The following is a 22,056-nucleotide window of genomic DNA, read 5'->3' on the forward strand; positions in this document are numbered from 1 at the left end:
ATAATTTTATTATAATTAAATTTATCCTATTTACTCGCAATTTTATGTAATTCATATTATTATATTTGGTTGAAGACTATATCAAACTGGTTTTCGAACTTATTTTACTATTTTCCTGTTTCAAGAGATTTAGGAACCAGATTCATAAATATTTTGCCATGGATGTCCGAATAGAATAAAATTTCAGTACTTTTATGTTTAAAATCAAATGAGAATAGTCCAAAATGCAAGTCGAAGAGGCCAGATACTTAAAAAGGTTCGAGATTTTTAAATGATTTATTTTATCTGATCTATAAAAAAAATATAAATTGAAACATTGTCATAATATATTTAATTTTTTTATGGATATTTTTTTTTATACATTACTATTTGTGCTACACATATAGGTGTCAAAGAAGGAAATCAAAAGTCCTAGAGGGTAAGAATACCCTTTACTGTCATAGTCATTTTCGGCTGTGGTTAGCGTCATATTTGTGATTTGTCTGACATGTCAGGTCTCAAATAATTATGGTAACCATTATTTACAGTAAAAGTCAACGTGTTTTCTTCAAAACCAGTCACTTTTTTTTATCGTATAAAAGGTGTACATTTTAGCTAAATAATACAAAATTTGGTGACTACATGTACAATGTATGTTGAACAAATCTATCCTATCAAACTAGAGATATAGGATACTACAGATACAGTAAAGTCTGCCTCATATCTTGACTTACATCTAGAAATTGACAATGAGGGTCGGTTGAAAACAAAACTTTATGACAAAAGATCTAGAGATGATTCCAGCTTCCCAATTGTGAACTTTCCATAAATGTTTCTATGTAGCAAATTTCTGATGATTTCAGCAGCGTCTGCATACAGAGTGTAAAATGTATATATATATTTCCCAATAGACAACTTTTGAGTTCGATGCATTTCTGTCAAAAACTCTGGTTTTAGTGAACATCATTCGTGCGTTTAGGTTGATCGTCACTTCCGTTCCAATGTTGCATTAGCGAGTGGTTAGAAAACTACAAAAAATGTATAATGCTATATTGCACGAACTATTCAGCAAATTAAATTCTCATAATTTAACATTTGCACTGCTGTCATTAGGGAATTGTAATTAACATGATTAAGTACTTACAAGACAAATATTATTTCTTGTTCATCCTGCACAATGACCATCACTAAGATGCTTGATGAACTAAATTAGTGCAGGGATACAGGTGATCCCCTCTCTCTGGTAAATGATGTTATAAAGGCATGTTTATTTGAATATTTTTTTCCAGTGATGGATGAACTCGAGAAAGTGGTCTATTGACATGATTGATACCTTATTCCCGGGCTTCTATTTGCTATCATGATTTCCTTAATATAGGATTATTGCTCAGGATGCTAATAAAACAAGAGTTCCAAATGGTGAAGTTGAAATCATCACTTCGTAAATTTTACAGACACCATCACGAGTTGGTTGACTGTTATGAAATAACCGTTTTACAGATGATATATATCAGATATGTTCCTTATGTCGTAACTACAATACCCTTCTCTTTTCACAAATGTAACCTACATGTACCTAATTAGACTATTTATAACTATTTATCATGTCTACATTTAAAACATTTCTATTCTGTAAAAACATATACATGTACATGTAACTACGTTTATTGCTATATTCATGATATTACACTGGGGGATGATCTCTGGTGCTCTGAAAGGGTAAACTGATTCAGCTCTACAAGTGCCACCTGTCATGTTGGTCAAGATATTACTAAATACAAAGTCTGGGTCGAAGAAGTAGATTTTGATAAAATGCATAAATGATGCCTTCAAACAGTAGAGTGTAATATATTTCATGGATATCATGTATATTAGAATCTAAGAAATTTAATAAAATTGAGAATGGAAATTTTAACATTTTTCATTGTTTTTTTGTTATTTCAGAAAAGTAAAATTCAGTAGTATTGATGTTCATCCCACAGAGAAAGCTTTGGTAGTGAACTATGAACTGGAGGCAACAATACTTGGAGAACTGGGAGATCCAATGTTGGGGGAGAGGAAAGAATGTCAGAAAATGTACGTTTATACTTTATTGTGTACCTTTTCATTGTTTCTAAATGCTATATGGTCATGATCACTGCAATTAGAAAAACAAATCAATTCAGTTATAAACTTATCCTTTTCTTCATTGTCTGATTGTAACTTACATTTTTTTTTACTTTAAATTTAATTCAGATTCAGATTCTTAATTAGCATGATTAGATTTATAAGTAATATTACCATGATTACAGTTGTCCATTAAAAATCATATAACATGTATACTATATACATGATATACAAAATAATATTTCAAAGTTCCACATGCAATGCCATGTATAATAATATAATATTGTAACCATATTTTTAAGAATTGTTTATATGAGTTAGTCATGTTTATGATGTTGGTGGTACGGTTTAAAGAATTTTTGAATCATATAAAAATCAGTTAAACTCACCCATCATATAAGTACCATCTGTTTTAAAGACCCATTACATGAATGGGTATGTATATATATTTACCATGATGTTTACTTTCCATAATTTACAAAATATAGGATACAATAATAAAGCATACATGTATATGTCTCTCACAGCAAACCACACCAATCCTTACCAAACTATGTCAAATCTCAGGACCGTAGCCAGGAATTTCCAAAGGGGGTGGTGTGTGGGGGGGGGGGGGGGGGGGTATTTGGACTCATAGACTCAAGTTTATCAGTAACAATTTGAACAGCATGTTGACTTTATTAGTGCTTATAAATTTGGTTTCAGGGGGGTAGGGGGGTTCGTCCAAACCCCCAGAACCCCCTGGCTACGGGTATGAATCTGTAGATGCCACTACAAACTAACGTGTACCATTTTTGATAAGAACAAACAATATTTCAGGTAACCAGATAAGCCAAGACATTTATTTTCATGTATACACTCAATTTTTCTCATAGTTTCTGGGGAAAGTTTTAATCCATGTATGTTCTTTTAAAATTCATCTTGAGAGACATTTGTCATACAACTAGTTTATCAGCATGATCATGATATATTTTGTCCCTGAAAATTGGTATTGTTATGTAGCTTTCAACCATTACATACACATTTTTTTTTGATTGGTTAAGTTAAATTAAATATATTGTCTCTTATTATAAAAAAAAAAGATGTGGTATGAATATTGTCAATGAGACAACTCTCCACAAGAGAACGAAATGACACAGAAATTAACAACTATAGGTCACAATGACAATGAAAAACAATTCATACGAGAAAACTAACTGCCTTATTTATAAACAAAAACATTCATGAAACAGAGTCTACATGTAATTAAGATATTTTTGATTTTAGAATCAGAGTAAAAAGTTTGAATCCAGGCAGTGATTTGACGACCTTAGCAAAAGAAATAATTGATAAATGTAAATTAATACATCCCTCTAAGTTACTGGAAGTAGAGCAGTTACTGTATTACCTACAGAGTCGGAAAGATTCAGGACCCCCTAGTAAAGGTTAGTATTATACTTTCTCACGTTCTTGTGTACATAAACACTGTTTTTTTTTGTATACATATTTGATAACCACAGAAATGCCCTGTTCTCAATGACATCTTGGGGTTTCCGAATAACAATGGCCGACTAATAAGTTGCTCATATTTCAAGGTGAAGTTAAATAACATTAGAATTTGTAAATCAAATAAATGTCATTGATATTTGAAACTATTGGGGAGCTTCGTAATAAATGAAAATATTTCAGTTTAATAAATGAACATGTATGTATTTTGACAGTGAATTATTGAAGATTTTCAACTTTTCACTCTGACCCGTTGTAAAAAAAATATTTCCTTGCCAAAAATATTTTAACAAAAATCATGCATTTTCAGATGGTCCAAAAGTTAACGAATTAGTAAGTTGTCATTTCATTGAAAATTGAGGGACAAAATACATCTAACATAGACAAATTAACATGTGTAGTGTAAATCTGAATTGGACTGGGACGAAAAATGTGGCTTCCATCTGATTTTGTTATTAAGAATTTATATATAATTTTTTTTTTAATACAAAACTACAAAAATACTTACCAGACTTTGTTTAGTGTGATAGTAGACATAAAAACACAAATATATACGATTTTTTTCTTGAAATAAACATGATAAAGAAATGTGTTAATTTTGACAGCATCTGGTAAAACCCAATTACAAGAGAATCCTGAAGTACCAACCTATGATGCCACAGAGATAGACGAGGTGGCTAACATCAATGATGTCGATGATTACATGGAGTTACTGTATGAGGATGTTCCTGAGAAGATCCGTGGATCAGCATTACTGCTACAGTTATCTAGAAATCCTGACAATCTGGAGGAACTCTTCGCCAATGGTAAAATCATTTTACTTTTGTATATTGGTTTGAATGATTGGGTTTAACACCACTTCAACTTTAAAAAAAAAGGCAAGATAAAAAGGATATGGGATAAATGTATCTGTGTCAGTGAGACAGAAATATTATAAAACAATAGAATAAATCTAGATAATTCTTTGTTCAATATAACTATCAAAGCATTCAAAAATTTATTAAGTATGTATTTTATGTTTTGTAGAGACTGTAATTGGTGCATTGGCTCGAGTGTTACGAGAAGATTGGAAGAAAAGCACAGAATTAGCGACTAACATTATATACATATTTTTCTGTTTCTCCAGCTTTACACAATTCCATGGTGTTATCATGCATTTTAAAATAGGAGCTTTATGTATGAACATTTTAGAACATGAATTAAAAAAATATGATTTATGGAACGATGAACTTCAGAAAAAGAAGAAACTTGATATCCTTTTTATGTTATGTACTTTTAAAGTTTTGAGGTATTTCATGTATTTAATGAATATGTACTATTTTTGTTTAAATCAGCCTGTCAAAAAAAAATCAAATATTAGCCCTTCATATCTCTTTATTCAACATTGTGTTTGCTATAAAACGCAAACCCTTTTCAATATATTCGATCAAATAATGGATTCACCCTATTTGAAATTCTAGTGTGAGTAATACCCAGCCCACCTTATCGTGTAAAGGTTTTAAAATTTTATCTAATTAACGTGTCAGATATATGTATATGTTAAACACTATAGGAAAGAACACTAATTCTGATCATTTAGAAGCCTAATATATCCTTAAAAATGGAACATAATTAAAACGTTCAGCTAATTTGTACAGAGTTATCTCCCTGTAATGTTATGTACCACCAAAGGGAAACTAAAGTCACTATCTTTCCAAATTAACATATTTTAACAGTGCTGGTCTTTAGGTTGAATTATTATATGGCATGGTACCATTTTAGCAAAACAGGCTTCTTGTAGTCTAAATGTTATAATAAATCTATTAACTTATCAATATACACCTTAACCTTGTTCACCAGAATCAGAGAAAGACAATGTGAAAGTCAAGGAAGACTATGAAAAGAGCGTCAAGAAATATTCAGAACTGGTAAAGAAACAAGAGCAGCTACTTAGAGGTAAGTACAACATGAGAAACTAAATAACACCTATAGTTTTAATAAACAAACAGCCTACTGTGAAATCAATTATTTATATAAGTACCAAACTTTATTTTTGTTTTCCTGGTTTTAACTAGATTTACCAACTGTCTGTCAACAAAAAGATGTTTTATGAGAGCAAATAAAACACCACCTATCAGGGTTCAAATGTAAGCAATTATAGGCCACCATACAATCTTCAGCAATACGATAAACACATAAAGTATAATGCACTATTGAAATGTATTAACATAAATAAATAATAAATTCCAACAAGACTGCTTACTGCCTAATTCATGGAATAACATCGTTGGTTAAACATTTTGCTTGAGAATATACAGGTATGTCTTTTAACATGTTTAATGAGTAATATATTTTTGCAAAAGTAATGTCTATGATGAAATTTGATCTCTTAAAGATGATTAATATACATCAAGTCTCATCTGGTGTTGTCATGCTGTGTAAAGCATATTCATTTCCTTGGCATTAAATTTCCTGCCTGCTTAAACATTTATTTTTAAAAATATCATGAATATTTTGTCACAAATTATTAGCAGATTTATTATTTTTTAGCAGTTCCTCACTATATACTGATAATTTAGAATTGGATTCCATTTAATTATACTCTTTAATTTGTTAATAAATGTATTAGCTCTCTATTTTAAGTTGCATTCTACCTGTTACTCAACCTATCAGAAGATCTAGCTGTAGAAATGAAGATGAAAAACAAGAATGTGGTCAAAATGTTGGTGAAATGTTTAGAGAGAGATAACTTTGAATTGTTGATCTTAGTGGTATCTTTCTTGAAGAAATTAAGCATCTTTATTGAAAATAAAAAAGAAATGGTGAGCTACTACATTTATCATTATCATGTGTATTTGAAACTCCTTAAAAATTTGATTTATTGATTTATTGCAACTTGCATCTTTTAAATTGCCACTGACAAATGTCTCTCTCATTAGCTACTGAACTTTTGTCTATAATAATTTAAAAGACATTGCTTTGTTTAACATTTTTATATGGAAAAAAAAGCACAGGTAAAGAATAAGTTGAGATATGCAGCAGCATTAAAAGGAACATTATTACCTGAGAAGAACATAGGTCAGTGTGTTTCTACGTATGACCACTTCTCCAACCTTAAACCCTTCAACAATGGACCAAACCAATTTCATACGAGCCATAAAATGGCCTGGATGACAAATTGTGAAACAGTTAAAAAAAAAAAAAACCCACCTTTTTTAGGCTTAAAAAAAACAAACAAATAACAAATATGGCAGATACTGTGACAATATCCAACAACAACCACTTTAAAAGTTACAGGCTCTTGTCATGTGACAGGCACATATCAAGAATTTCTCTGGGTAAATTGCATTGTTAGTTGATACTCAACCCTCACCTAACCTGGGGTTGTGTAACAGCATAATATAACACTAATGTATAAAAAAAATCAGTTGGAAAGAGCATGACTCATCACATTAGTATTGAGCCAAAGAAAAATCCTCACAAAAAGACAAAAAAAAAAATCCAATCTAAGAGTACTCACAAATTCAAACTTCAGAAGTCTGTTTTATCACTTATCATGCATAATTTTTTTGGCCATGAAAGTGAATTAATACAATTATTTGTTTTTCAGTCAAAAGAAAATGTTATCAGCAAGTTGACAAAACTGATTCCTTGTGACCATGAGGATTTACTCAACATTACGTTAAGACTGTTATTGAATTTGTCATTTGATTCTGAACTTAGGAGTAAAATAGTTAAATTTGGATTGTTACCCAAACTTGTAGGATTACTTAGTAAGTCTAAACATCATTATTATAGTTAAGGCTATTCCATTTCAATGGATACTTGAGGGTTAAAAAATTCTCCCAGTTATCCCTTATAATACGTAAACATCTGCTTCTCTCTAGTAGAAACAGGTTCATTATTCATTTTGATTTAATATAGATTTTGATAATCCGTTTTTTCAGGTTCAGATTTCAGATTTTTACATCCTCATGACGGACGAAACATTTGTGTCTCATCCTCACGAAATATAACTGAAAAAATACATATTCCATGTAGATGCAGCCGTCAAACATTTCTTTGTTATTTCAAATATATTATAAAAAAAGATGTCATGTTCTCTTTATACATTGACAAGGTAGAGTTATTTGGCCAATGTTAGCATGGCAGCATTTTAGATTATGACAGCTTAATAAATCATGTGAAAAGCCAGGCACATGAACAAAAACAGATTAGATCTAGCAAGAAATTCAATTAAAAAGAGACATTTATGATAGGCAAATAGAATATTTGATATCTAGAGATTTCATCTGTTAAGTTGACTTATATTGCTTTTTATTTATATAACAGTATTTAAAAAACAAAGTATGGCATAACTTTTTGTTTTTAGATAATGAGAACCACAAGATGATTGTGTTGTGTATACTGTACCACGTTAGTATGGATGACAAGGCCAAATCAATGTTTACATTTACAGATTGTATACCAATTGTAAGCTATCATAATGTCATTATTCGTAAATGTTTGCCTTTGTAAGATATCATAAAAATAAGAATACCATGAATACCATGACCTGTGTTACTTTCACTAAATATAACAACTATGGCAGTTATCTCTATAATAAATGTTTTTACGTAAAATGGTATCTTTTAACAGAAAAAAGAACATGAACTAGACCGTAAAAGATTTTTATATATTAGTTTTTTTCTATCTTTCACAATATTGTTTACTCATGAACATTTTACCCTAAATAATATAGAGTTACTAAATATATAATTATGATCTTTTATGTTTCAGGCAATGAAATTGTTATTAGAAAGTCCAGAAAAGACAGACATTGAACTGTTATCGTTGTGTATAAACTTAGCCTCTAACAAAAGGAATGCTCAAATTATTTGTGAAGGTCAAGGACTAAAAATGTTAATGAAGAGAGCTTTTAAATTTAGAGACCCATTGTTGATGAAAATGGTCAGAAATATCTCACAGCATGACGGACCAACTAAAAATTTGTTTGTTGTAAGTTTGATATTATGTATTAATTAAGAAATGGTTATTTATTGTATACCACATCAAACACAAAAAACATTGAAAAAAACCAACATTTACCTGATTTATCACAAAGATTGCATTTTACTTTATAAATAAACAAATATTTGTAACATGCATATAAAACTTGATCTGTTTTTGATACTGATTTATGCTGGCTGAGAAAGTTGTCTCAAAAGAAGTGACTTTTGTTCTTCAGTTAAACAGACAGCTATAACAGATAATTATACAGCACCAATAGATGAAGTCTTTTCATATCTCATATCTTACTGTCAGAAGTCATAGTTTACATAGATTCTCTAGCGGGGCTAAAATTATTGTGGATTTCTTTGAAAAGATGAAACTTGCAAATGAGTCCAAATTCTTGATCAATCAAAGGAGTAGGTCCAGTAAGACCCCTTTTTGGCCCCTAAATATAGCAGTTTTACAAAATTGTTCAAATGTAAACTTTTAGTTATTTATTGGATAGTAGAATGGTTCTGCTACGAAAGTATGGGCTGTTTTTGACAATACAATGCACATATAGTGGGTACTAGCACCATTAAGTCATGCTTAATTACTGATATCTTAACAATTCCAGCATTTTAGTTAAATTTTAGACGGTTTCCCTGTAAAAAGAAAGTGGCTGTTTCCTTGTTCTCCCAAAATATTGAAATGGAAGTTGTATTTGATGATAATACATAACATATATAAAGATTGAGGATGAACACGGATGCGGCCACTGTCATTTTTGACAAAAAACATCTGAAAAGTGACATTTTTTCACATATATATTTGGTAGATTTTTCATTTAATTTGAGCTTAAATCGGATCGTTTTTAATGACTTAATAGGTTAAAATCTTTCACATAAATTAATTGAATCAAATGAAATAGACTCTTAAGTGTTTAAAAAGTGGTCAAAATCTTTCGTCAGATGAAACTGAAATTTGTGGCCAAAATCGGTCCTTACCGGACCTACTCCTTTTCTATACATATTGTATACAGAATGTATCAAATATACAGATTCATTTTTTTCAACCCATGAACTATGTACATGTACATGAGAAATTAACTGAATCTAAAGTACATGCAGTGGAAGATGCCCATAAATGTTGCCTCTTTGTATTTACATAAGTCTGTTATTACAGGACTACATTAGTGATTTAGCAGAAGCCATGTTACAAGCAGACAATGATGATTTTGGTGTGGAAGCACTAGGTATTCTGGGTAACTTAACCATACCTGACCTAGATTATGAACTTATAATCAGGGAATACGAATTGATACCCTGGATAAAGAGGAGACTTGAACCAGGTTTGTCATATAATACTTAATTGCTCTTCCAGAAATAAGTCTGGAGAGAGAAGCGAGTTTGGGGGTTTGCAGTGCATACTATTTTAATAGATTATTTCCTGTTTGGACTATCAATCTGTTACTAGCACCATCAAATTTAATAGGAGTGCCTTCCGACTCCCATACAATCAATTGTGAAATAGAAGAAGAATGTCAGCTGTTTCTTTATGTTTTTTTTAATTAACAGATTGTAATCTAGCTATTAAAAACTATATATAGCTATCAACAATATAATGCATTACTTAAAATATTTCTTAAGCTAATTTTAAGAGAAAGATAATAGGATTGTGGGAATTTTTTCTGCCTTTAGCAAAAAGACTAAGTAATGTTTCTCCTGAGTTATTTAATTGTATCTACCTCAAGTATGATTTTATATGTGCCTGTACCATGTTAGGAGCCTGCAGTTCACATACCTGTCAACCTCTGAAAATGAAAAGTCAGGTCATGACCTGCATTGAGAAAAAAAATCTCAGGTCATAACGCGTACGACATTTTGCGGGCTCAATTGAAGAACAAAAATATGTTTACATATAATTTATATAGTCAATATGTATATGAAACAGTTAGAACATGTATACAAGTTTATTTCAGACTATTGTTATATTCCATAGTAGCAGACTTGGCATTCTTTAAAAGAACTGCACTTGGTTTCAGTTCATAGCAATGCAAATGTGTATTCATTTTACAAGAAAGAAGAGCACACAGTGTATCCTTATTAAGATCAGCCCTAAACTCTGTAGCTATTTTCTTTACTAAAGAAAATGTCCTCTAACTGTCTGCATTGCTGTTTGGCAAAACCAGTAATGTTTTAGCAAGTTTTGACATAACAAAAAATCTTGGCTTGTTAAGAAAAATGTCATGCAACTTGACCATTTCTCCCCAAAATGTACCAATGTCAGTTTCAGGGGAAGTGCAAAGTGGAAGTTCATCTAATGGGGTCAACTGATAGTCACTGAACTCATCTTGTAGCTTGTTGAAAATATCGTTACATAGGTCAGGTAAACAAGGCCTACATTTTGACCTTTGGTTACATTGAAAAAGACCGATAAAACCGAAGGTCGTATTACTTCTAAATACCGGAAACAATTCCGGTCAGAAATCCGGGTGAAACGGGTAATGTTAGAAATTCCCGGGACCCGCCGGGTAAAGAAAAACTCCCGGGTGAGAGGTGAAAATAACGGGTGTCACCCGCAAAAAACGGGTGAGTTGACAGGTATGAGTTCAGTGATTGTCATTGGTTCAATTTGGTTTTTAGTTTCTAACGACAAAGTCAAAGGGTATTTGCACTCTGTCTGTCCATCTGTCAGTCCAGCAAATCCGTTTTCTAGACTTTTACTTCAATCTTTAAGATATCGATTTGATATTGGGTGTATTGTTTTATCATGACAAGTTAAAGGTCAAGTTGTTTTTTATTTTATGTACTTTACACCATGACAAGTTATAGATCAATTTAAAATTTTGTTCCATTACAATGAATTTTAACCAGTAGGGGACTATGTGTTGTCGTGCAATACTCACAGAATGCTTGATTTGGTAAAATTGTTTCGCTATATAAGGCTCTTAGTTTTTACAATTGAATGTTCCACATTTTTTTTGCCACTTTTAACATTGTAGAGTTCAGCCCCTTTATAAATGGAAAATTGCTGAATTTTTCAGTTTCATTTTCTCCTTAAAGTGTGCCGCAAACAAATGTTATGAAACTTATACACAATGCTTATTAACAAAACTCAGATCAAGTACAAATTTGGGAAGTGTCACTTATACCATTCTTGAGTAATGTCCCTTTATAATGTTATATGCAAGCTAGGCCATTATCTTTTTCCATGGACATATTCCCTATTTATTGAACAATTGGATTTATTGTTATATCCCAGGTAAAGGAAACATAGGTATGCACAAAAGACTATCTTGTATTTGATAGCATTTTATTTTTTTAGGAAGTGCTGAAGATGATATTGTATTAGATGTTATTATATTTTTTAGGAAGCGCTGAAGATGATATTGTTTTAGATGTTATTATATTTTTTAGGAAGCGCTGAAGATGATATTGTTTTAGATGTTATTATATTTTTTAGGAAGCGCTGCAGATGATATTGTATTAGATGTTATTATATTTTTTAGGAAGCGCTGAAGATGATATTGTTTTAGATGTTATTATATTTTTTAGGAAGCGCTGAAGATGATATTGTTTTAGATGTTATTATATTTTTTAGGAAGCGCTGAAGATGATATTGTTTTAGATGTTATTATATTTTTTAGGAAGCGCTGAAGATGATATTGTGTTAGATGTTATTATATTTTTTAGGAAGCGCTGAAGATGATATTGTTTTAGATGTTATTATATTTTTTAGGAAGCGCTGAAGATGATATTGTTTTAGATGTTATTATATTTTTTAGGAAGCGCTGAAGATGATATTGTTTTAGATGTTATTATATTAGTGGGAACTGTGTGCAATGATGATGCCTGTGCCAAACTGTTAGCAGAGTCTAACATCATACACTGTCTGATTGAATTACTAAATGGTAAGCCATTATATAGAATATTCACATTTCTACCTGTTGCAATACAAGTATATATACAAGTACTATAAACCAACTTATTTTCACGAGTGTTTTATTTTCATGACTTTTACGAGTAGAAAAATAACCTGAATATAAATCTTTGTGAATATGTTAAACTTGGATCTATTTTTATCAATTGACATTAAGTAAATTAAAAAAAAATCACAAGATAAAATAGCTGTGAAGTGGACAAGAAAGGGTAAAACGTGAAAAAAAATAAAAATGAAAAAAAATTGGTTTACAGTTTACCATGTATACTGTCAAGTAAACAAATATTTAATTTATTGCATGACAATGAATGATTATTTTGTTAATATAAAGAGCATTTATCTATTTCTTAAGAAAAAAACTTAGTCATGTAAATTAGTGAAGAAGAAAATGACACATGATTTCTGAAATTCATTAGTTTATTGGCTACTAAATGTGTATTTTAAGAGAGGGATTTTACCTATGAACAACGAATTATGGTTTCATGCTATATTTGCTGCACAGATTGTTGTAGTGTTCTAATATTCAAAACGAATGCAGACAATGTTTAATTTGAGTATTTGTATGATGTGTTTTACAGCCAAGCAAGAAGATGACAAGATGGTTTGTCAGATTGTTTATGTGTTTATATTTACCTATTTATCTGTGTATTTGTATGATGTGTTTTACAGCCAAGCAGGAAGATGACAAGATGGTTTGTCAGATTGTTTATGTGTTTATATTTACCTATTTATCTGTGTATTTGTATGATGTGTTTTACAGCCAAGCAGGAAGATGACAAGATGGTTTGTCAGATTGTTTATGTGTTTATATTTACCTATTTATCTGTGTATTTGTATGATGTGTTTTACAGCCAAGCAGGAAGATGACAAGATGGTTTGTCAGATTGTTTATGTGTTTATATTTACCTATTTATCTGTGTATTTGTATGATGTGTTTTACAGCCAAGCAGGAAGATGACAAGATGGTTTGTCAGATTGTTTATGTGTTTATATTTACCTATTTATCTGTGTATTTGTATGATGTGTTTTACAGCCAAGCAGGAAGATGATGAGATGGTTTGTCAGATTGTTTATGTGTTCTATCAGATGATTTTCCATGAATCTACACGGGAAGTTATCATCAAAGATACTCGTATCCTTTCTATTTTATTTTGTCAATTTCTATTTCCATGCCTTTCCTAGGATAGTAAGATATAGTAGTAATTTTTTTTATTATGGTTTAAGGACAGGGTTTCCCCTGGGTCAATTATTTTTTTCGCCACCTCTTTCGCCAAAACAATATATTTTTCGCCACTTATTATTTTTTTCGCCAAGTAACACAATATATTTTTCTTTTAAAATTTTCCTTTTTTCAGCCCCCCCCCCTAAATAAGAAGTGATTTTTACAACAGAACGAAGCATCTTATCACTTGAAATTGATCCCTCATGTAAGGTGTAGTCATTACATTGAAGGGTTACTCTCATGCCAACCTTTTGAATATATTTCGTCATAACGACAGTTATCTTTTCTAGACCATCGTAAATAAGTAAAACTATATGCTTGAAACAATTGTGTCACTGAAACGACTTTGGAGTACCCACTCAAATCAATTATCTATATGAAAGTTAAATGATAAAGTTTTAAATCAGAGACCTTTCTTGCTTTTGAACATTTTCCGTCATAACAACAATTTTCTTTTCTGGACTATCATTAAAAGAAGAAGAGGCAGCGTAAAAATTTTGCTTCAAACACGTGCGTCGCAAAGTGGTTAATAGTTCCCTTTTGTGACATGTGACAGAAGCCATTTAATCATATCATTTTGTCATATTATAACAATCAACACCTTTATTAATTAGTCCTTTGATGTCGATAGCTATGAGTGCAATCAGCTGATTATCGATTTTCTGTCAAAATCTTAACGAGTTCAAGGTGAATTCCGAGTATTGTCTGATTGGTAAAGTCAGAGAAACCCGAAAAAATGTAAATAAACAAGATGGCTGAAAATAAATCGTTTTATATATTTCTTTCGCCAAATTCTTTCGCCAATGACGAATTTTAATCGCCACAATTATTATTTTTTCGCAAATGCCAGCGGAAACCCTGTTTAAGGATGTTCACCATAAAGTTTTCACCAAAAAATAGAAGGCATGTTCATTATTAAGTCTTCTTTTTGAAACGTATATCAAAATAAGATTCAAATTAATGTGATAGTGTTAGAAGTTGATTTTTGGACATATATTCTTGTTAGAGCACAAGTTTTTTTTTGTAGTCTTATAAAATGAAAACCAACATAACATTAAGATATTTTCATTCATCACTAATCAGGAAATAACTTGAGACTTTGTGGTTAAAGTATTAGTTGTTGTCATATTATTTACACTTAAAAGATTTATTGCATAAAAGACGTAGAGATAGTGTTAACATGTACATGAGAAAGCTACCAAACAACACAAAAAGGACCCATTAATTTTCCATACATCACAGGTGAACAGGAACTATTGTGTTATTGTAGTAATAAGTCTACTTTGTTCATCTAATACAAAAATAAACTGGAATAACAGAAAAGAATGTTTTAAATGATTGTTTTATATGTTTTATATATTTCTTAACTTTTAATCAGAGGCGCCTGCTTACCTTATAGATCTAATGCATGATAAAAATGCTGAAATACGCAAAGTCTGTGATAACACATTGGACATCATAGCTGTAAGTACTAAGTAATCTCCCTTTATAGCTTGTAATGTCACTATGAGTCTCTTGATAGAGGTTAGTACTCAATAATCTCCCTTGACCACTATAAGAAGTCAGTAGTCTCCCTTGAAACTTCTACATTTAAAAATGCCTGTACCAAGTCAGGAATATGACAGTTTTTGTCCATTCATTTTTGATGCGTTTTGTTATTTGATTTTGCCATGTGATTATGGACTTTCCGAATTGATTTTCCTCTAAGTTCAGTATTTTTGTGATTTATTTTTTGATAGCTTTAAGTACTCAGTTGTCTACGTTGACAGCTGTTAGTACTCAGAGATCTTCCTTTGATATCCTTTCATACTAGTAGTTTCCCTCAAGGCATAATGTAGTTTATATACACTAAAACTTATTAACTAAGATGTACTAATATATATCAATTATAGGAATTTGATCCAGAATGGGCAAAACGTATACAGTTAGAGAAATTCCGTTGGCATAACTCTCAATGGTTAGATATGATTGAGACAAGACAAATGGATGAAATGGCTGACCAGTATTATGGAGACGAAGGGGGGTACGATCCTTATCTACAAGATACAGATATCCTGGACAGACCGGACCTGTTTTATGGAGGTATTCACATTAATCCTGGGGGGAGGTTGCTATTCCAATACAAGGTCACAGTTTTAACCGTGTTCTAGTACAAGGTCACAGTTTTCACTCTATTCCAATACAAGGTCATAGTAATCTCTTTATTCAATTACAAGGTCACAGTTTTAACCGTATTTTAGTACAAGGTAACAGTTTTCACTCTATTCCAATACAAGGTCACAGTTTTGACTATAATCCCAATATAAGGTCAAAGTTTTTACTCTTTCAATCCAAAGTTATGGATGAACCAATATTAATATAGACCATTGTATTATGATTCCATTGCATTGGCTATCTCCCTTCCCAAATGGATGGTCAATATTTTTCAAGTTGAGCTCACCTTATTCAGTGTCTTATATCAATTGTGTACATCATGTTGTACATGGTGAATGAGAAAAAGTATGTCCATTTACTTAGGACACTATACATGAAAGTCCACAATAGATAAATAGATAAGGATAATTAATGATTATTTTGATTCTACCAAAGATGATAAGTTGATTTGAATAAAAAATGAAAATGTCCCAAAACTCACACAAATTAGAAAATGTATTTTTCTTACATATAAAGTAATTACATTTCCATCAGGTTTCATCTATGTTTTAGGGGGAAAATGAATGTTAACACTATTTTACACTAGAAAATAATTATTAACATATATATAATGAGAAACCCAGCTATGAACTATATTTTTCTGTGTACACTGTTTAGGTAATGAGTACTGATTTGTATAATTTTTACCACAGGTAACAAAGGTAAGCTTGGTCTGTATTTTTAAACAAGTTCTATGGGAATGTTGAATACTGGACTGAATGCTTTTCCATTTTTATGTTATTTTATTTTATTTTGTTTTCTTGAGTTGTTGGACAAGGTTTGGAAATAAATGAATTGGTTGGAGTTTAGCAACAAAATCCAAAATGTCCATCCGAATTCAAATATCATATTAATATGTTTTTCGGCAGAACTTCTCCTTGTATCAGATACTCAGAAATAAAATTTAAAAAAAATCCTAAAAAAATCAATAAAAGAAAAGATCCACATGCAAATGAAACAAGCATGTTCTAAATTCCAGTGTTAAAGAAATACAAGAAAGCTTAAGGAGTGTAGCATGACTGAATAAGATTTTTAGAAAAGTAGATTTCTTGTTTTAAAGGGATTATATAGATTGTTTGGTATTGTTTTTTGCTTTGAACAGAAATAAGCTTTTGATGTTGGTTACATATATTTTGTGTTTTTATTGTAATTATAAGATACGTTTTAGCATGGTTAATGTTTGAGGTTATCAAAACAAAAAGCATGTTACAATTTCAAGATGTAGTAAGCATACTACAGAAATGACATCCTCTTAACTTACAAGATTGAAGAAGAAATGGCCTTGCTATCTTAAAACTTTTGAGTACTATTATCCTACTCAGACTCAGAAATTAACTTCCCAGCACAAATTTGGTTTCTCCAAGTACTGAATAAAGCTTTGTCACTGAAATCTCAAGTGCAGGGTACGATGTAAGTTGTGTTACAAGAATCCTGTCATAATTAAATACGCCTTTGAACAAAAGAACTTTTGAACCACAATACCCTTATAAACACTCAAATTTAGAACCTTTGAAAAGTTTTTGAAAAACTAAATCACTTTTTTTTACATTCTACTATAAAAGAGGAGATAACTAAGACAAATTTAATTTTGTGAAGAAATGTTCAGTAAATTCAAGTAGTTTGTTTGATTTTTTAGCATGAAAACTAGTATCTTGGTGCCATTTTCCATTTTATTTTCAGATGGAATTTTTTAATAATAAATTCCTTTTATGAAAATGAGAAGAATTAATTATAACCATTTATTATCGTCACAAAATGCAGAAATGTGTCAACTAGAAACATTAGTGAGAATTAACCTGTATAATGCTATTGAAAAAAACCCAGTTTAAGCTGCAGTTTGCACAAGTCTGAAATTAATTTATTGTTGTTGCTTTATAAACCCCAAGGAGATGGGTTTCACTCTGACTTAGTTTTAAAAACCTATAATAAACATTTAAAGCAGAATTGCATTAGATTTGAATGATTCAATTTAAGTTGACTAAAAACAGAATTTCTCATCCATATGAAATTCTAACAAAATTGATGAGGTCATTACATTTCAGATCCATGTTTTAATCTTTAAGATTTCTGTCTAAAATGAGTTATAAATGATATATTTTAGATGCCTATGAGAATGGATACATTATGGATGGACATTTAACACCAGAATATATAGATGAGAATGGAATGTATGATGGTCAACCCTATGACGGTCAACCCTATGAAGGCCAACCTTATGATGCCCATGGACAGCCATACATGCCATATGGGTGAGTATTGTCCCCTTACCAGAACACTGCAGTGATGTAGGTCTGTCTATGTGAGCTCATTCAACTGTTTGTCCCTACCTCATACTTTTGTATCTCCAACTGCTCCTGACAAAATGTTAAGAAACTTTCCAACCTGAACGACCTTTTGTACCTTCAATTTCATTTCTTTATCTAAATATTTGTGGGGTTCACTTTAACCCTTTCCTCTATAATGATGCCTTTTGACGCCACCCCTTTACTCCATAATGACGCCTTTTGATGCCTGTGTAGGACCTTAGTTGAAATGCTTTTACTCAAAAATGTCAGCATCAGACTTTAAAAAATTTGTATCCAATATGAAAAGGAGATTCATGAGAATATCTGTCTTGAATTTCATTAATGAAATATTTGTTTTAGCAATTGATTAAAGTCATATGAAACGAGTGAGTGGTGAAAAATAATGTTTGTCCAATTCTTGAACCAATGCATGTATACATCATAAACTTAGTCCTCTGTGCACAATTTTATCATTGTTTTCACAAATATATCATATAATCGTCAATTTTTTTTCTCTCTGTTTGTTATGATTTAACAAATATGGCTGCTCATTAAATGCCGTGTTTTGAATCCGAGTTTTACCGATTGTTACCTTATAGTAAACAAATCACAAAAAGCATGGGTATTGAGCATGTGTTTAACATGTATAATCAGATATTTGTTTATTTCAATGACAGATCCATGTGTATTGTGGTCACCGGATTTTTAGGAGGAGGGTTACGCTCGGGTCACTATGCATACGGAAAATATTTCGGCGAATTGCTTCCTGGAAGCAAGCAATTAAAAATAAGTAAACTTCTTCTAAATGTGGACAAATTAAAGAATTTTCCTCAGAAAAAAGTATATGTACATAAGTTGTATAATGAAAACTATCCATTTAGTTATAAAAAACATATGCATATTTTTTTTAATTTGAGGTTTCTTATGACTTTAATATTTTAAACCAGATGATTTTTTTTTAACGAAAAAATCCTATTTGAATCAATATGTTAAAAAAAAAAATCCATGGAGGAAAGGGTTAACTCGATATGGACTTCTACATAATTGTATACTACAGTTCACAATTGCATCGACTTTTCTTGGATTACATATTTTGTATGGACCTTCAAAACATTTATTGAAACTTTCTCTTTATTTGAATCATAAAATGCATGTGCACTTCATATTTTTCAATTATTTTTTTAGGGGTTTTCTGTAAGCAAAATCATTTTTTTGCCCTTGTGTATATTCATATATTGGGGAAGGGTTATAATTTTGTGGCTTTGCTCTCAGTACCTCTAGTTTTGTTCTAAAGTTAATGAACAATTATCTTGTTACAGATATGATGGTATAGATATTCAGGATGGATATGAACCTTATGCCAGACCAGAGTCCAATATGGGTTTTATAGATGAGAGATATGCTGGGGCTGTAGACCAATATGGAAGACCAATACAACAGGAGTATGGAATGTACCAAAATGGTAATGGTGATGAAGAAGATGAATATGACTTTGGTTATGGCGGTTATGATCCACGATAAACTTTGGAAAAGTTTTAATTTATTTATAATTTAACCAAGATCATAGAAGTGCACATGACACAGGATTTGATTTATAGGTGGATTAAACCAGGGATTTCAATTAGATAAACAAGGACCTAATAATATGTTGGATGTTACCAAACATTTGATAGAATTTCCAGTTCCATATGTAAGCCATTGGATAATCATTTGTAACCTGATTGAGTAGGATAAATGAAAGTATTCCTATTTTCTATTTTTTTTTCTTTCTAATTTTAGAAAAGTATTACAAAATCCAAGTCCTAGCAAATGTTTAGCATTTTTGACTTGGCTGGTTCTTCTGTGCACAAATATTTAGTAAATGTTATTTTCGTGGCTGATTGTCAAATTTTGCCCATATGTTCATTTTTCAGAAATTTTCCATGTTTAAGTTTTGTCTCATTATATTTACAACCAGTTTTAAATTACAATATGGAAAGTACTAGCTTCGTCATTAAGTCACACACATATTATAATGTAATTTTGATTGAACACATGATTTATTTTGGAATTGATATCAGTGTTTTAGCAACACCTTTTGCACATGATATATTTTCATGAACACTCTTTCTGAGGGCTAGATAATTTATTTTCAACCAATCATTGCTCAGATGATGCATAAGAAATTCACAGTTAAACATTCATTGTATAAATGATAATTGTTTTTATTGCATTGTTAGGTTGTTGTCTCATTGATAAATATCACATTTCTCTTACTGATCATATTTGTAGTATCTGTACACATTTTTGACATTCCTCAATGTTATGAACTTTGATCTGCATATTTTTACTTGTAAAGTGTAGATTTTACTGTAAAATGTTGTAAAATACATGATATTTTTTGTAATTTTGTCTTGTAAAACCCATTATTTTTTATTACAATTTACAGCAAGCAATCACAGAAAAAAACATTTTTTAAAAACATTTGCTGGTTTATTCATTCAAAATTTTCAATGAAGATTCTATCTCTCTGAAGGTTACAGCCTTTCACAATATGTTGTACTAAATACCAGGGAAATATAATTGAATAGTTACAGAAACCTTGCTCTTTACTCATGCCTGTTGTGCATGGCTTCTTTAGAAACAAAGCAGTTTAGGTATACATTGTGTCTTTTGTCGTATTTGTTAAAGAATCTGTGATTTATATAGTTTCCGTCCAACACTTTTTAGTTGCTGTAATTTTTCTTTATTTTTTAACTTATTTGTTTATCTATTTACTGAATTTACATCAATAATTAATAAAAGCTAGAAAATATTTTTTATTATTAACATCAAAAAGGCCCAAACAGCATCTTGTACAGTTAATTAGCATAGTTAGTATATTGTTTGTTATTAATTCCCTACAGACGAAGGCGAAGTGGGCTTTAGATTTGTAATCTGTCTATCCATCTATCTGTTAGTTTGTCTGTCTGTTTATTGTCTGTCCATCCATCAGTCTGACAAATCAGTTTTTATGCCACACCTACGATAGTAGAGGGGCATTATGTTTTCTGGTCTGTGCGTCTGTTCGTCCGTCTGTTCGTTCGTCCATCCGTTCCTCCGTCTGTTCCACTTCAGGTTAAAGTGTTTGGTCAAGGTCGTTTTTGATGAAGTTGAAGTCCAATCAACTTGAAACTTAGTATACATGTTCCCTTTGATAAGTTCATTCTAATTTTAATGCCAAATTAGAGAATTTATTCCAATATCAAGGTCCACTAAACATAGAAAATGAGTGGGGCATCTGTGTACTGTGGACACATTCTTGTTATAAACATATTTTCATTTGTTGATATTGATTTAATATTTGGTTTTATACTTTCATCATGACAAGTTATAAATCAAGTTCAAATTTTGTTCTAGTTTGATGATTTTGTCCAGAGTTATGGTTGATAGATATAAGAAGATGTGGTATGAGTGGGAATGAGTTACCTCTCAATGGAAGTCTAGATTTGTGAAAGTAAACCAATATATATTAAAGTATAACCTTAAACACACAGCCTTGGCTCACACCAAACAGCAAACCAGAAAGGTCTCCAACATGACGTATGTTGTACCATTGAAACAGGAAAACCAACAGTCTAATCTATAAAATAACAGGAGACCACTTATGAACCAAATCAACAAACGACAACCACTGAGAATCTGGTCCCTGACTTAGAACAGTTGTCAACAAATGCAGGGGGTATACAAGTTTCAAAATGGGCCAACCATCACATTTTCTGAAAAAAATAGTGTAACATCACAGCCAAGAAAGACACTTTGAATTATCAATTGAAATGGCTTAAGGATGTACTTAAGTACAGCTCATTGTAATAACCAGACAGAGTGCCAGATATTTTCTATAAATATATACTGCTCTAAAAGCAAATCTGAAAT

The 22,056-nt window shown here is 31.0% G+C and overlaps 1 protein-coding gene across 2 annotated transcripts; it reads left to right on the forward strand.

The window, feature by feature from the left end:
• The first annotated feature begins 121 nt into the window (after positions 1-121).
• LOC134708113 (kinesin-associated protein 3-like) lies at positions 122-20,956 on the forward strand. Of its 2 annotated transcripts, XM_063568415.1 has the most exons (17): positions 122-256; positions 1,924-2,055; positions 3,352-3,509; positions 4,176-4,376; positions 4,597-4,821; positions 5,407-5,505; positions 6,193-6,371; positions 7,160-7,322; positions 7,922-8,022; positions 8,329-8,547; positions 9,706-9,871; positions 12,308-12,433; positions 13,496-13,594; positions 15,063-15,148; positions 15,577-15,766; positions 17,979-18,126; positions 19,482-20,956. In XM_063568415.1, exons 1-17 carry the CDS (start codon positions 225-227, stop codon positions 19,681-19,683), a joined length of 2,526 nt encoding a protein of 841 aa, XP_063424485.1. In that variant the 5' UTR covers positions 122-224; the 3' UTR covers positions 19,684-20,956. The 2 variants fall into 2 exon arrangements, with proteins under 2 accessions (XP_063424485.1, XP_063424486.1); XM_063568416.1 differs by lacking the exons at positions 17,979-18,126; positions 19,482-20,956 and adding an exon at positions 15,841-16,106 and having other exon boundaries at positions 15,577-15,810.
• The last annotated feature ends 1,100 nt before the right edge of the window (positions 20,957-22,056 follow it).

Source organism: Mytilus trossulus, chromosome 2 (assembly GCF_036588685.1).
Source record: "Mytilus trossulus isolate FHL-02 chromosome 2, PNRI_Mtr1.1.1.hap1, whole genome shotgun sequence".
Taxonomy (NCBI): Eukaryota; Metazoa; Mollusca; class Bivalvia; order Mytilida; family Mytilidae; genus Mytilus; species Mytilus trossulus.